This window comes from Nelumbo nucifera, chromosome 3, assembly GCF_055504915.1.
Source record: "Nelumbo nucifera cultivar China Antique chromosome 3, China Antique-T2T, whole genome shotgun sequence".
Taxonomy (NCBI): domain Eukaryota; kingdom Viridiplantae; phylum Streptophyta; class Magnoliopsida; order Proteales; family Nelumbonaceae; genus Nelumbo; species Nelumbo nucifera.
The window spans coordinates 53513200-53529189 of record NC_142651.1 but is presented as its reverse complement, the minus strand read 5'-3'; the positions used below and the strand labels follow the sequence as shown (position 1 = coordinate 53529189).

Below are 15990 nucleotides of genomic sequence, written 5' to 3'. Positions count from 1 at the left end.
TTTGGGCAGGGATCCCCTCTTCCATTTCAGGGAGTTTCTTCATCTATTTTTGCCTCCCCTTGTTCTCCTTTGCTTGTTGTTCCTCTTGTTCCTGTGCTAAATCTGCTGATCTTGTTTGTTCAGGTCCAATCATGGAAGCTACACCTGATGCGGAATTGGGCCCGAGTGTGCCAGGAAAACCAGCAGAAAGCGAAAGTGTGGATATAGGAGAAAATGAGATTATGGATCTAATCTTGGGGAAATTAAAGGCCTTAATTGAGATGGAAAATTCTGCTGAAAATAGAATGGAAAAACAGGAATTAGCAGAGGGTGAAGCAGAGGGGGAACTAATATTGATAGAGCAAGAGCCCCGAGGGAGCAGCCAAAGGGGAAAGGAAGGAGACCAAAAAACCCTGGGAAAGAGTAGACAAAATTCAAAGTCTACCTTAGGAAGGAAGAGTGTGTAGATAAAAAAAGGAAGAGAAAACTGAGTGAAGTGGAAAAGTTAGTGCGTGGGGTGTCTTATGAAAAGGCTAAAAGCAAGAAGAGGGAGAAGAAAGAAGGCAACTAGAAGCGGGAAGTAGAAGGGGCTTACAAAGAGAACTGAAATGAAGATTGTGTGCTGGAATTTGAGGGGATTAGGTAGTGCTAAAAAGAGGAGAGTTATACGAAGTGTATTAAGGAAAGAGAAAGTGGAGATTGTAGTCAAACTTAGATAGAAGGTGGATAAGAAGCATTTGGAATAGCAAAGGATTGAGTTAGTCTTTTGCCCCTTCTTGGGGTGCTTCTGGTGGCATTCTCACAATGTGGAGGAATGAGGAAGTGGAATGTGTAGAAGAATTAATTGGGTTGTATTCAATATCAATAAAAGCCAAGACAGTAAGGGATGTAAGTGAATGGGTATTAACAAATGTGTATGGCCCTAACTCATATAGAGAAAGGGACTTGTTCTGTGAGGAACTTGCAGCAATTAAGGAACTGTGGGAGGGCCCTTGGTGTTTGGGGGGAGATTTCAATGTCATAAGATATACAAATGAAACAAATAACCCAAACCAGACCATAACCACTAGTATGAGGAGGTTTAATGCCCTGGTAGAGTCTCTAGAGCTAAAAGACCCCGCCTTTTGCAAGCCTCTTTTACCTGGTCCAACTTTTAGGAAAACCAAGTTTGTCCAAAGCTGGATAGGTTCCCGTCCTCTGTAGAGTGGGAGGAACTTTGGGGAAGCCTAGTCTTGAGAACACTTCCTAGGGTAACCTTTGACCATTGTCCCCTAAGCCTTAGCCAAGAGCACTCTTTTGGGGGTTCCGCTCCTTTTAGATTTGAAAACATGTGGTTGGAAGTCCCAAAGTTCATTGAAAAAATAAAGGAATTGTGGATGGAAGATGGGATCAATGCCAACAACAGAGGGGTGAGTTTCATGAAAAAATTAAAGAGGTTGAAAGAAAGGATTAAGGATTGGAATAAGGAAGAATTTGGAAGAAATGAAGAAAAAAAAGGAATTAATTGCTAAAAGGATAGAGGAGTTAGATTGAAAGGAAGCCCAGAGAGTGTGTACTAAGAAGGAAAGATCGGAAAGATGGTCCCTAAAGGTGGAATTAGAGGAGATTTTGAGAAATGAGGAAATTTCCTAGAGACAAAAATCAAGATGTAAATGACTCTTAGAGGGTGATGGGAACACAAATTTTTTTCACTTGGTGGCAAATGGAAGAAGGAAAAATCAAATTTCTAGTGTTGAATCTTAAGGCCGGATGATAACTTCAGAGGAAGAAATTACAAAGACCTTTGTGGATCATTTTAAATCACTATTTGCCACAACACTAGCCCTCCCAGAAAGGCACTTCAATGTGGAAGAGGTTCACGAGGCAATTTTCTCAATGGATAGATCCAAACCCCTTGGACCTGATGGTTTCTCAATGGATTTTTTTTAGGATTGCTAGGAAATAATAAAATCTAATTTGATGGAAGTCTTCACTAAGTTCCACATCAAAGGGAAGATTTCACCAGGAGCAAATGCAACCTTCATAACCCTAGTGCCCAAGAAAAAAGATGCCAAATCTCCAAAGGATTATAAGCCAATAAGCCTGGTGGGCAGCTTGTACAAAATCATTGCTAAAGTCCTAGCAGGATGTTTTAAGAGCATCTTGCCCCAGGTAATCTCTCAAAATCAGGGAGCCTTTGTGGAAGGGAGACAAATAATTGATCAAAATCTTGTGCAAATGAATGTGTACCAGAAAGGAAAAAACAAGGAGGCAAAGGCTTAATTTGTAAATTAGATCTTGAGAAAGCCTATGACATGGTGGATTGGTCATTTCGCCTACGTTTACTAGAAAAGGTTGGATTGGGTGGAAGATGGAAAAAATGGATCAAAGGTTGTATCAGTTCAGGTCATTTCTCAATTCTAATCAATGGTGTGGGAAAAGATTTTTTTTCCCAGCAAAAAAAGGGCTAAGGCAAGGAGATCCCATTTCCCCCTTCCTTTTCACCCTGGTTGTGGAGGTGCTAAGTAGGCTGATTATAAAGGTTGACCTAGAAAGCCAATTTAGAGGGTGGAGGGTAGGAAGAAATCAAGTTATGGTAACCCACTTACAATTTGGGGATGACATAACCATATTTTGTAAGGACTACTCAGAATCCAGCTTAAGAAACTTGAAGATCCTAGTAGAACATTTTCAGTAAGTCTCAAGCCTAAAAGTCAATTGGGAAAAGAGTTGCGTGGCAGAAGTAAACTTGGGAGAGGAAGAAACTGACTTGTTAGTGCAAGTACTAGGTTGTGAAGTAAAAGACTTGCCCCAAGACTATCTCGAGATAGAAAGATTTTGGAAACCCATAATAGAAAGATTTTCTAGGAAGCTAGCCATGTGGAAGAGGAACTACATTTCCATGGGGGGAAGAATCACTTCGATTAGATCCACTCTAGCCAACCTATCCACCTTTAGAATCCCGGTAAAAATTGCAAAGCAATTGGAAAAAATAATGAGAGATTTCTTGTGGGAGCCAGGAGATGAAAAGAAAGACCATCGGGTAAAGTGGGAACAGGTATGTAAAGGCAAGGACCAAGGAGGACTTGGCGTAGGAAATCTAGTTAAAAGGAATACAGCTCTCTTGGGAAAATGGCTTTGGATATTTCCCCTAGAAAGCGAAAGATCGTGGCACAAAGTCATTGAAAGCATACATGGTGTAGCGAACAATGGCTGGGATGCAAAACTAGTACCTCAAGCAGCTTCTTTTTCCCCTTGGAAAGCAATTTTTGAGGTACTTCCTTCTTTCCTTAATTGTATTCGATATGATGTGGGGTGTGGAAACAAAGTCCTTTTTTGGGAAGACTTCTGGCTGGGGGAATCACCCCTTAAACAGCAATTCCCTTCTCTCTATATTTTGCAGACTATAAGACTAAGCCTGTTGCTAGGTTTGGATTACTCTCAGAGATTGGTTTAAACTGGGACTTTGGCTTTAGAAGGGGTTTGAGGGACAACTAATGTGACGCCCTAGTTCTTCTTTCAAATTTGGAACAAGTCTTCTTGGATCAAAATTCTATGGATAGGAGAGTCTGGTCTCCATCCCCAAATGGTCACTTCTCTTGTGCCTCCTTTTTCAACACCCTTACCCATTCAGATCCCTTGGGGGAAACTTTTCTATTAAGAGAAATTTGGTGTAATCCAATCACTTCCAAAGTGCAAACCCTATGTAGGGAAGTGTTTCTTGGAAAGGTTAATACCTGTGACTTGCTTCAGAAAAGAAAGCCAGTTAAATGCCTCTCTCCTCATGTTTGTATCCTCTATTTGGCTAGTGGTGAGACCCTACCTCATCTACTAATCTCTTGCTCTTTTGTATCTTGCATTTGAACTTTTCCTCACTCTTTGGCTGCAGATGGGAACCCCCACAAGATGTGGTTAGCTTATTCAACTCTAATTCTATGTGGTTTCAGGAAAAAAAAAAGGTGAAATGCTTATGGAAGGTAACAAGAGCAGTTGTAGTTTGGACCATCTGGGAAGAAAGAAATCAAAGGTATTTCAATGAGAAGAGATTGTCAAGAGAGGAAGTAATTGAAACAATCAAAATCAGATCTGCACACTGGGTAAAAACTATTGGCATATTCAAAGATATCTCAATAAATGATATAATGAGAAAATGGAAGGAAGTGATACAGATGGGAACACACAAAGAGATTACCAAGATGGATTGGAAACCTCCAGAACCACATAAATTGAAGCTGAACTTTGATAGCAGCTCCCTTAGAAACCTTGGGAGAGCAGGAATAAGGGGAGTATTCCGTAATCACTAATCACAATGGGGAAATTGTGGCCTTTTTCTCAAGACCAATTGGGTATGGAGACTCGATTCAGGCAGAGACAATGGCACTCCTACAAGGCCTGAAATTAGCAGAACAATTTGAAGCCAGAGAATTGAAGATGGTGGGGGACTCACTTCTGGTCATTGCTTGGGCTAAGCAAGTAAACTCAGCACCATGGAAGTACAGATTTGCATTCAGGGAGATTGACTCTCTTGCTAAGAGATTTAACTCTACTTTTGGATGGGTTAAAAGGACATGGAATGGACTGGCAGATACTCTAGCAAAACAAGGAGTTGATAGACCTACTTTATTTTGGGCTAAATTGTAGCTGGCTGTATCACAACAGTGGGATGTTGATCTACATAATCTGGGTTTATTTGTATATTGTAGTACTCTGGAGTGCAGAGTAGATAAAGAAACTGTAATCTGTTTTTCAATTTAATAAAAAGCTAAATTTTATTTTTTAAATAAAAAAAAAAAAGCTTCTTCTAACATCCGGTGGGTGTGGGGAGGACTCAGGAGTCACAGAAAATAAATCTCAACAGGATATCTGCTGTTTTCAGTTCAGTAACAGCTTCAACAGGTTTTAAACTTTGTCTTTCTCCTTGAGATTACAGTTGTAGGTTGCTGTTAGGAGTAGAACATGTCCACAATATCAGGGAAAGTGTCCTCTAAGGACAATAGGACTGGTGGGAGATCCTCAAACCAGGAAAATCCAAATCTGCATAGTCTGCAAATCACCAGTGCGTTGTTGGATGAATATAACTTCAGAGAATGGTCTGTTTCAGCCAAACTTTTCATTACTTCTCGGGAGCTTATGGGTTATATAGATGGAAAGAAGGAACCTAAAGAGGATGATGCTGAATACTCAACCTAGTGTAAGGAGAATGCTATTGTTATGTCCTAGCTGCTTGGTTCAATGACTCCAAGGGTAGCAAGGACTGTTCAGCACTTCCCTACAGCCTTTAAGATTTGGGAGAAGGTGTTTAAAACCTATGGACAGCGGAAGAACAATGCAAGAATTTATAGACTAACACAAGATATTGTTGCATTAAGGCAAGGGGATTGTCTGTTACAACTTATTTTGCAATCTTGGGGATTATGGGAAGAGTTGGACCACCATCTTGTACTTGACTAGGAGAATGCAAGAGATAAGGAAAGGATGATAAACAGATAGAAGAAGACAGAGCCTTTAAGTTCTTGGTTGGCCTAGACCCGATATATGAAAGTATAAAATCTCAAATTTTGGGAAGGGATGAGCTTCCAAATTTACAGCATGTTTACTATCTTGTAAGGAACGAAAAGGCTAGAAGGCAAGAGATGCAAGTACACACCCAAGTGCAGCCTATTCAGCCTTGATTTCTTCAAACCAAAAAAGAGGCAAGGGTTCAGACAAGAGGCACCTCAAGTGCTCCCATTGTGGAGGAGATAGACATTTGAACGAGACTTGCCGGATTCTTTACCCTCATCTGAAACCAGATGCATTAAGAAAGGACAAGAAGCCTCAGAAGAATCAAACAACACATGGAAATGTTGTCATAAGTAACAAAGCTGAAAGCCAAAAGAACACACCCACAGTTGCTCCTCTTCCAATGGGACAGACCACTAGTTCCCACACATCAAGGTCTTTTTTGGATCTCACAGCTGATCAGGTAGAAATCTTTAACTTATGGCTCGGTTGAGGAACAATCCACTTGCATCCACCTCTCTTGCCTAATCAGGTACTATCTCTGCTCACAATGTGATTGGTCCTATAGTAACTCTTGGATTATTGATTTCGGTGCTACCAACCATATGACACACATGTCTTCTTTATCTTCTTCTTATCGTTTGATGTCTGGCCAAGATAAAATGAGAGTAGTTGATGGTTTCTTCTCCACCATCTCTAGAAAGGGGGAGGTTAACCTAGGCAAGGATCTCTCCCTTAAATTTGTTCGGCATGTTCCCAATCTTGCTTCAAACCTAGTATTTATTTCTAAGCTTACAAAAAACTTCAACTGTAGCATAACATTCTTTCCTACTCATTGTGTTTTAGGACAAATTGACGAAGAGAACAATTGGGAGCGGTCATGAGCCTGGAGGTCTCTATTATTTTGATGCAAACATCAGTTCAGCCTTACAGTCATCTACTTTCAGTGGTCAGGATAATGAGGAGTCCGTAACTAGGTTACATTTGTGGCATGCTAAGCTAGGTCATTTGTCTTTTTCTTTGATGCAATGATTGTTTTATGAGTTGTTTAAGTGTGTTTCAAGTTAGAGTTTGGTTTGTGAAGTGTGTCAGTTGTCAAAACAATGTAGAACTCTTTATCCAATTTCTAGTAATGAAATTCAAGCTTCTTTTGATTTAGTCTATTCTAATGTGTGGGGCTCTTCACCCCTTGTTTCTATAGACGGCTTTCGTTATTTTATTAGCTTTATTGATCGCTATTCACGATGCACATGGATCTACTTGTTAAAAGGGCATGAGGTTCCACGGATAACCATAGTATTTTATAAAATGATTGAAACTCAGTTTGGCAAAAAGATTAAGCAATTTCGCTCAGACAATGCTGCTAAATATTTTGAAAGCTCCTTGAATCTATTCATGGAAGATGTGGGTATCTTGCATCAATCATCTTGTGCTAGTAACCCTCAACAGAATGGGGTTGTTGAGCGCAAGAATAGACACTTATTGGAGATAGCTCGAGCACTACTATTTCAACACAAGGTTCCCAAGAACTATTGGTCTCAAGCAATCCTTACCGCATTGTATCTAATAAATCGAATGCCATCTAGGGTGTTGGGTATGAGAACTCCTTTTTTGTCCTTTGTCCTGACCTTTAAGATTTTCCTCTTCCTCCTAGAGTCTTTGGTTGTGTGTGCTTCATCCATGTCAAGGATCCTAAAAAGACAAAGTTGGACCCTAGGGCAATACAGGGTGTCTTCCTAGGGTACTCTCCCACATAAAAAGGTTATAAGTGCTATGATCCAATTACCAAGAGAAAGTACGTCACCAAGGATATAGTGTTTTTGAGTCTCAACCCTATTTTCAGTCCTCTAGGAATCCTTTTCAAGGAGAGACTAGTAGGATGGAAGAGGATCCTTCCTTTCCTTTTTTGTGCAACTTTCAGCTTTGAGTCTTCCACCTTCGCCTCCTAATCCTCCTAATTCTAGCTGTCTAGGTGAATCTGGTGAGACTCCTATTGAACCTGTTACTACTCCAAATGTTGAGAAAGGGACTGATGTGGCTAATAGACAATAGAGAGATATGAGAATTGTCTACAGGAAAAGGAAGTGAGATCCTCCAACTTGTGGCAGCAACCAACTGGACTCGGATCAAACTGTTTCAACGGATCCAGGCAACCCAATCACAGCTGCTATCATTCCTACTTCTGACTTGGATCTTCTCATTGCTCTTCATAAGCTTGTCCGTTCTTGTACTACTCGACATCCCATTGCTAAATATGTCTCTTATTCTTGTGTATCTCCTCGTTACTACTCCTTTGTGCCTGCTCTTTCTTCTGTCCATGTTCCTACAGGTACTCAGAGGTTTTGTCTGATCCAAGATGGAGAGAGGCAATGAATGAGGAAATGAAGCCTTAATGAAAGCCAAGACTTAGGACTTAGTGGATCTACCAAAAGGGAAGAGCACAGTGGGGTGTAAGTGGGTGTTCACTGTAGAGCACAAGGAGGATGGCTCCATTGAAAGATACAAAGCCAGGTTGGTGGAAAAAGGGTTTACTCAGGAGGGGATTGACTACAAGGAGACTTTTGCTCTTGTTGCAAAGCTTAATACAATTTGGGTTCTATTATCATTAGCTGCAATTTTTTCTTACGAGCTACATCAATTGAATGTGAAGAATGCTTTCCTGAATGGGGATCTACATAAGGAGGTATTTATGAATCCTCCACCTGGCTATGACTTTCATGGGAAGGTATGCAAGCTAAGGAAAGCATTATATGGGTTTAAGCAAGTTTGAGAAGCTTTGTAGGGCCATGAAGAAAGCGGGATACACTCAGAGTGGTGCAGATCACACCTTGTTCATAAGGAAACAAGGTAATATGCTTATAGCTCTCATAGTCTCATGTGGATGATATGGTAATTACAGAGAATGATCTAGAAGAGATAAAAAGATTGAAAGAGTTCTTGGCATCTGAATTTGATATTAAAGATCTAGGCCATATAAGGTACTTCCTTGGGATTAAAGTTGTAAGGTCACAGGAATAGAGCAAAAAAAGGTACACCAATAGATGGGGAGTAGACCAACAAATACACCAATAGAGCAAAACCATTGTCTCCAGGAGTCAATTGGTGAGGACTACTCATCCAGTTCATGCATTTTCCCAAGATTCCTCACATGAAAGCAATTGAAAGGATCCTTAGGTATTTGAAGACATGTCCAAGGAAAGGAATTCTATTCAAGTGGCACAATAAACTTGAAATTGAAGCATATACTAATGCCGATTGGGCTTGATCAATTGGAGATAGGAAGTCTACTTCCAGATATTGCACATTTGTTGGAGAGGAACTTGGTTACTTGGAGAAGTAAAAAAGCAAAATGTGGTTGCAAGAACAAGTGCAAAAGCTGAATATAGGGCTATGGCACATGGTGTTGCAACAAAATGTGGTTGCACTATTGTGGCTTAGGATTCTCCTAGTCCTAGGCAAGCTAGGAATGAAAGTTGATGGTCCCCTTAAGCTATATTGTGACAACAAGGCCTAGTACAGCATGATAGGACTAAGCATATTGAGATTGTCTCAGGTGAACTTTGCATTCCTTACACACCCTCAGAGATGAGATGCAGATTGCTGATGTTTTGACAAAAGGCATGTCTTCAATAAAGTTCCTAAGCTTACTTGGCAAGCTAAACATGACTGGCATCCATGCTTAGCTTGAGGGGGAGTGTTTGTGGGCTTATTTATCATTCTATATTCTAGTTTTGTGTTCTGTTATGGGCCTTTAGTTATTGGGCCTAAACTTGTTTTATTTTGTACTGAGGGCTAACTAAGAACTTATATATATATATAAGTTTCTAGTTTCTAGGGCTGGCTTAGAAGTTATTGCTGCCCATACATTGCTCTCTTCTCTCTTCTCTTCTCTTCTTACTCTTCTACTTCACCACTTCAGCAAACAGTTTTCATCTAGGAGGGGCTAGTTGTATTTTCTTTTTCCTCTTTTTGAATGGTAACTTGTAACTTTATTAAACTTTAAGAAAGAATAATGATTATGTTCATACTTGTAGGCTTTACATTTCACGAGATTTTAGGTCAGCTATCATTGCCTAACACCATGTTCACGTTATGTCTTGCCTATAACACTTCCATTTCATTTACCTTTTGAAAGCCCTAAACAGTATACCCAACCCTTGTCTCTTTCCTGGTTTAGAGCTCTTGCCCCTTTGGCAATAAGACACTGATACTGTACCATCAAAGAGACAACTAAGATGATCTGCCACCAAGAACAATATTCCACAAACAAACCATCTCAAGGCCAGTTCAGTCTAGACTATGGTCAATCTCCATGAATGTGATCATGTGAAGAGGGCTATTAAAGCTGGCTATAGGAGAGCGATAGGGAAAGAGTGTTCAGTGAAGTCAGGTTCTCATATGATTAGTGCCAAGTAGTGTTCTTGAGTAAGAGTGGATGGAAGGCATCTAAATTCACATGTGGTGTTGGATATAAGAATGAGTGTGTGGTCAAGTTCACCCATCGGTGCCTACTGCTTTTTAAGAACGTAAAGATGACTTGATAGAATGAAGAATGTGTTCCAACTGAGTGATGGATTTGGCTGGTTGAAAAAATAAACTAGCACTAATCAATATCCAAAACCCAACAGTATCACCGTATGCTCTCTCCCTGTTGCTTTCCATAAGAATAACTCATGATTCAAATAGACGATGGGTTTGGCTGGTTGAAAATAATCTAGCACTAATCAATTTCCAAAACCCAACAGTATCACCGTATGCTCTTTCCCTGTTGCTTTATCCAGAAGAACCACTCATGATTCAAATAGACGATGGATTTGACTGGTTGAAAATAAGCCAGCACTAATCAGTTTCCAAACTCAATAACAATATCTAAGATCTTCCAAAAACCACCAAAGTCACTGATTTGGCAATTGGCGCATGACCTCCGTTGCAAGCTATGGATTCTGGATCTAAGACAGTACAGATTCCATAAGCAAACCCATCTTTGAGTAACTCCACATAAATAACCCCCCCCCGAGGATAAGGGTTGCCAATGCCTCTCTTTTACTTTGTCCACCGACATCCTCGCACGAACTCTCGGTTTACGTGGAATTGTATACCATCCGAGGGTACAATGTGAATTCCAGCAGATGCAGATTCATTGCTCGAATATGTCAAATTCACATTATTGAAGTATATAGCCATGTATTGTCATAGGAAGTTTGGAACCCATACAAAAGCAATTCCGCTTTTTTGCCTTTCCCTCCTATGAACTTTTTACCTACTCACCGATTGAATCTAATACCAATTAACAATTCAATCAAAACCAAGAGGTATAACCATTACCACGATATTCAGAAAATTTCCCTAATTGTAGAAAACCTGAAACACAAGTCATCACTCAGTCTCCGAAACCAAGTGAAATATAAGTAAAATAAGAATTGTAATTTACATGTTTGGTTAACAAAAATACGGTCAATGTGCTTCTGTGAACATGGATTCTTTTCGTAATGAAACGAAATGTAACAAAGATATGGTAATCATACGACGAAAGACAGATAGTAGGAACCGAAGGAACTATAACTAACCTTTCCTTCCGACGATGAGAATTCGATCGCAGGAGGAGACGGAAGCACTCGCCTGTATAGACCTGCCATCGCCATTTCTCTCTCTCTCCACCACCGACCGAAATAGTGTAGGGTTTCACAGAAGTAGAAGGTGGAACAGTGAAGTGGACGAGAGCGCACTTACTTTTTAGCTTCAGTGGAAGAGAGCGCACATGAATCCCGATGTTTTCTGAGTTGTTTTCTGTGTCCAAAATATGATGACAAAGCTTTCACGTAGTTTATACCGTGGTTGCCGTTGTTCCCGATGTGCGGCTGATACATCCAGATACGAAGTTAATAGCCCGGGTTTGGCTGAGTTCAAATCTGCGCCCCACCCAGTTTTTCCCCACAAACGCCCCACACTCTCACCATCCGCCACCTGTCCTTTCACACGAGAGACGCGAAACAGCGCGTGCGAGGCTAACGGACGTTCCGTTATCCCTCAAAAGTCCCATTTTACTCGTTCAAACCTTTCATTCGACAGCTTCGCCTGACCCCTACTTCTCACTCGCCAGAGCATCTTCTTTTTTCCGGCACCGGCACCTACAACGGCAACCGACGGTACTATCAAGCCCATCTTTTCACCTCATTTTTTATTTTTCTTTTTTTTCTGATATTTTCGTTTTCCAGATATCAGAGAAACCGGCGGCAGAGTCATCTTCTCCTCTGGCATCGGCACCTACAACGGCAACCAGCGGTACCCTCCATCCCACCTTTCACCTCATTGTTTATTTTTTTTCTTTTTTTCTGATGTTTTCGTTTTCCAAACATCAGAAAAACCGGTCTCCTTCTCCCGGCACCAAGATTCCCAGTACGAAACCAACCCCCTTTGAGGAGGGAAAATGTCGAAGGCGATCTGGGAGACGATGGGTTGGAGCCCTGAAATAGTCGGGGGCTTTTTGTTGTCACTGTAGTCTTGCATTGGAGCTTGGGACTGTTGTCATGCGAAGATGGTGGTGGCACAGTAGACGCTGCGGTCGTTCGGCACCGCAAGCTGGGGCTTGAAACTGGTTCTGATTGCAAGCGCGGGGTGGAGGGATTGGACTTCAAGCGCGGCGTTGAGGGATTGCTACCGCCGGACAGAAAAAGGGCTAACTTTGTACAGCTTTGGGACTGGGGCTGGGGCTGGTTGATGGGCCGCGAAGGTCGAAGAGGGTATCCACGCGTAACCCAAATACGTGGACTGAAATTGGGTCCATACATACCCAGCCCATCACGTATGGCCCATGCAAGCCCATGGAGCGGCCCAGCAGAGCAGGATTCGGCCAACCACAAAAAGCGATCAAGCAGTTAGTTGTTGAGGGTAGCTAGTATCAAGCATGTTGTTAGCAGTTAGCTGGTCTTAAGCATAAGATTGAATCAAATAAGTTATCTATTATTTCTGTTAGGTTGTTGTTATTTCTGTTAAGTTGTTAGTATGAGAAGGCCTTGAGATCGGCTAGGTAGTTAGAGAGCTAATCCCTTACTTTGAGGCTATCTCAATGGTAGGAAATTAAGAAGTTCTGTATTTAAAGACCACCTCACCACATGGTGAAGGGAGTTGAAAATTAATAGTCTTATTCTCACCTTAAGAAGAATACCCTTTTAGCTTCTAGCTTTGATTGAGACCTAACATTGGTATCAAAGCTAGGCTCCATGGCAACCAACAAAAAACGAATTGAGAGTTTGGAAGTTGGGCTTGGAGGACTCCAAGCAAGTTTGAGTAGGTTCGAGTTAGGTGTTAATGACAAGTTACACCAGCTTGAGGCTGCTATTAGTAAGATGTCTGAAGTCTTGTTGGCACGGCAGGAACCATCTACGAGCCACGCTAATGAACGCAGTGGATAGTCCTCCTACGGACAGTCCCGTGACAATACAGAAGGAGGATGACCCACGTTTTCCTCAAAGTTAGCCAAGCTTGAGTTTCCCAAGTATGCAGGTGATGACCCAACCGAATGATTTGCCCGTGTTGATCAGTTCTTCGAATACCAACACATCGAGGATCCACAGAAAGTGTCACTAGCTTCCTTCCATTTGGAAGGAGAAGCAAACCAATGGTGGCAATGGCTTCGCTGGACCTATATCGAAGACAGAAAGGAGGTAACATGGAAGATTTTTGTAGAAGAACTCTGGGCCCGTTTCGGCCCAACCAACTGTGAAGACTTCGATGAGTCGTTATCCAAAATACGACAAACGGGGTCTCTACGTGACTATCAGAAAGAGTTCGAACGACTGGGCAATAGGGTGCACGGATGGACCTAGAAGGCGCTAGTCGGTACATTCATGGGAGGGCTCAAAACTGACATAGCCAACGGGATTCGGATGTTCAAACCGAAATCCTTGAAGGAGGCCATCAGCTTGGCCAGAATGAAGGATGAGCAGCTGCGTCGTCAGGAGAGGACTCTACATGCAGCTACCAGGACCGCTGGTGACTCTTTCCTGACAAAGACGAAGACCCCCCCATCATTGAAACGTCTTTCTTGGACAGAGATGCAGCGGAGGCGTGCTCAAGGTTTGTGTTTTAACTGCGACGAGAGGTTTGGGCCCGGGCATAAATGCAAGGGACCGCAACTGTTACTGCTCAATGGGAATTGCAGCGACGACGAACCAGAAGATGCCAAACAAAGCTTCACCGCATTGCGCAGGGAGCCGGAAATATCTCTACATGCTCTCACGGGTTGGTCAGTAGCTAGAACCATGCGCGTCACGGCCAAGGTAGGATCACACGAATTGATTGTTCTCATTGACAGTGGATCCACCCATAACTTCATCAACAATAAGATAGCCGAACTGTTGCACCTACCAGTAATACCTACCGAGCCGTTCAACGTCAAGGTAGCCAATGGCAAACCCCTTAAGTGCCGAGGAAGATTTGAGAACGTGCATGTCCTTCTACAAGGTATTCCATTCACCTTGACACTTTATTCTTTACCACTAATTGGGTTGGATATGGTACTAGGAATCCATTGGCTAGAGCAATTGGGAACTATGGCATGTGATTGGAAGCGAATGACGATGGAGTTTTCTTGGGCCAACCAACACCGGCTGTTGAAGGGGATCGACCACCAAACAATTCAGCCTGCCTCCTTCAGACAGATTACGAAGGGGATCAAACAAGAACACTCGTTATTTGTCGTCTGCCTCCAAGCAATCACAAAAGAAGTGTCTCCATAACTAAGCCCGGATATGCAGCAACTGTTGGCGGAATTCAGCGATCTCTACCAAGAACCAACACAACTGCCACCACGAAGAGAGATAGACCACCGCATCACTCTCAAAGGAGGAACGGAACCTGTCAACGTCCGGCCGTACAGGTATGCCTATTTCCAAAAAGCTGAGATCGAAAAACAAGTACAAGATATGTTACGGTTGGGACTCATCCGATCTAGCACAAGTCCATTTTCTTCCCCTGTCTTGCTAGTTAAGAAAAAAGATGGGACTTGGCGTTTTTGTACCGATTATCGGGCACTCAACGCCATGACCATTAAGGATAGATTTCCTATCCCCACTGTTGACGATATGCTAGATGAACTGTATGGAGCTTCTTTTTTTACCAAACTTGATTTACAATCCGGATATCACCAGGTACGGATCCACCCACTGGACATTCATAAAACGGCATTTCGCACACACAATGGTCACTATGAGTATTTGGTTATGCCTTTTGGCTTGTGTAATGCACCTTCCACATTTCAGGCTATTATGAATTTTGTCTTTCGACCCTATCTCCGTAAATTTGTGCTAGTTTTCTTTGATGATATTCTTATCTACAGTCCCAACTGGAACATGCATCTTGAACATGTTCGAACAGCTTTTGAGGTTTTAAGGCATCACCAATTTTTTATCAAATTTAGTAAATGCATATTCGGTCAGCCAGAGGTGGAGTATCTGGGACACATTGTCACTTCCCACGGGGTCAAGGTAGACCAAGGGAAAATTGAGGCTATGCTTAAGTGGCCTCAACCCACTCATATTACTGACTTGCGAAGCTTCTTAGGCCTTACAGGGTATTACAGGAAGTTCGTCCGTAACTATGGGATCATAGCTCGAGCCCTCACGAATCTTCTCAAGAAGGGTGAATTCAAATGGACCACCGAAGCCCAAGAAGCATTCACAGCCTTAAAAAAGGCAATGACCACGACTCCCACATTGGCAATGCCAAATTTTGAGGAGCCTTTTACCATTGAGTTGGATGCTTCCGGAGCAGGTATTGGAGCGGTATTAACGCAACAGGGATGACCCATTGCATTCATGAGCCGAGCTCTAGGCGTCAACAAACAGAGTTGGTCCACATATGCCAAAGAAATGCTCGCCATTGTTTAGGCAATACGAACATGGCGACCTTACCTATTGGGCCGCAAGTTTTACGTCCAGACCGATCAGCACAGCCTCAAGTATCTACTAGAGCAACGCATTGGAACACCCGAATAACAAAAATGGGTATCCAAACTGCTCGGGTACGACTATGAAATCATCTACAAGCCTGGACGAGAAAACTCTGTTGCAGATGCACTTTCGAGAGTCTTGGGGAGTCCTAGCCTTAACACTCTTTATATGCCTCAAACATCTCTGTGGGACACCATCAAGAAAGATGTCAGCAACCACCCATACATGATCCACATCAGCAAGCAAGCAATGGAGAATCCTGGAGCTCTCTACACATGGAAAAATGGACTGGCATGTTATAAAAACCGGGTCGTGATTCCTCCTCAGTCCCCCCTCGCTTCTATAATCTTACAAGAGTTCCATGACTCCCCCTATGGTGGACATTCTGGGGTCCTACGCACATACAAACGTATTGCACAACAGTTCTATTGGCCCTCTATGTACAAAGATATTCAACAATATGTAGTTTCTTGCGCCATTTGCCAAAAGAATAAAGCATACACTCTACCCCCGGCAGGACTGCTATAGCCACTACCCGTTCCCTGCCAAGTATGGGATGACATTACCATGGATTTTATAG

General features: G+C 42.2%; 1 protein-coding gene across 6 annotated transcripts in view; it reads right to left on the bottom strand.

Annotated features, from left to right (window-relative positions):
- Positions 1 to 11357, bottom strand: part of PCS (glutathione gamma-glutamylcysteinyltransferase 1-like) — a 73293-nt gene extending 61936 nt beyond the window's left edge. Inside the window, exon 1 of one of the 6 annotated variants that reach the window (XM_088899509.1) lies at positions 11028 to 11357. Coding sequence is in view for 3 of the 6 variants with exons in the window: in XM_088899508.1 (XP_088755634.1) it covers positions 11028 to 11102 (75 nt within the window). In the remaining 3 variants the exon portion in view is untranslated. 6 annotated transcript variants of the gene reach the window in all.
- Between the last annotated feature and the right edge of the window lie 4633 nt (positions 11358 to 15990).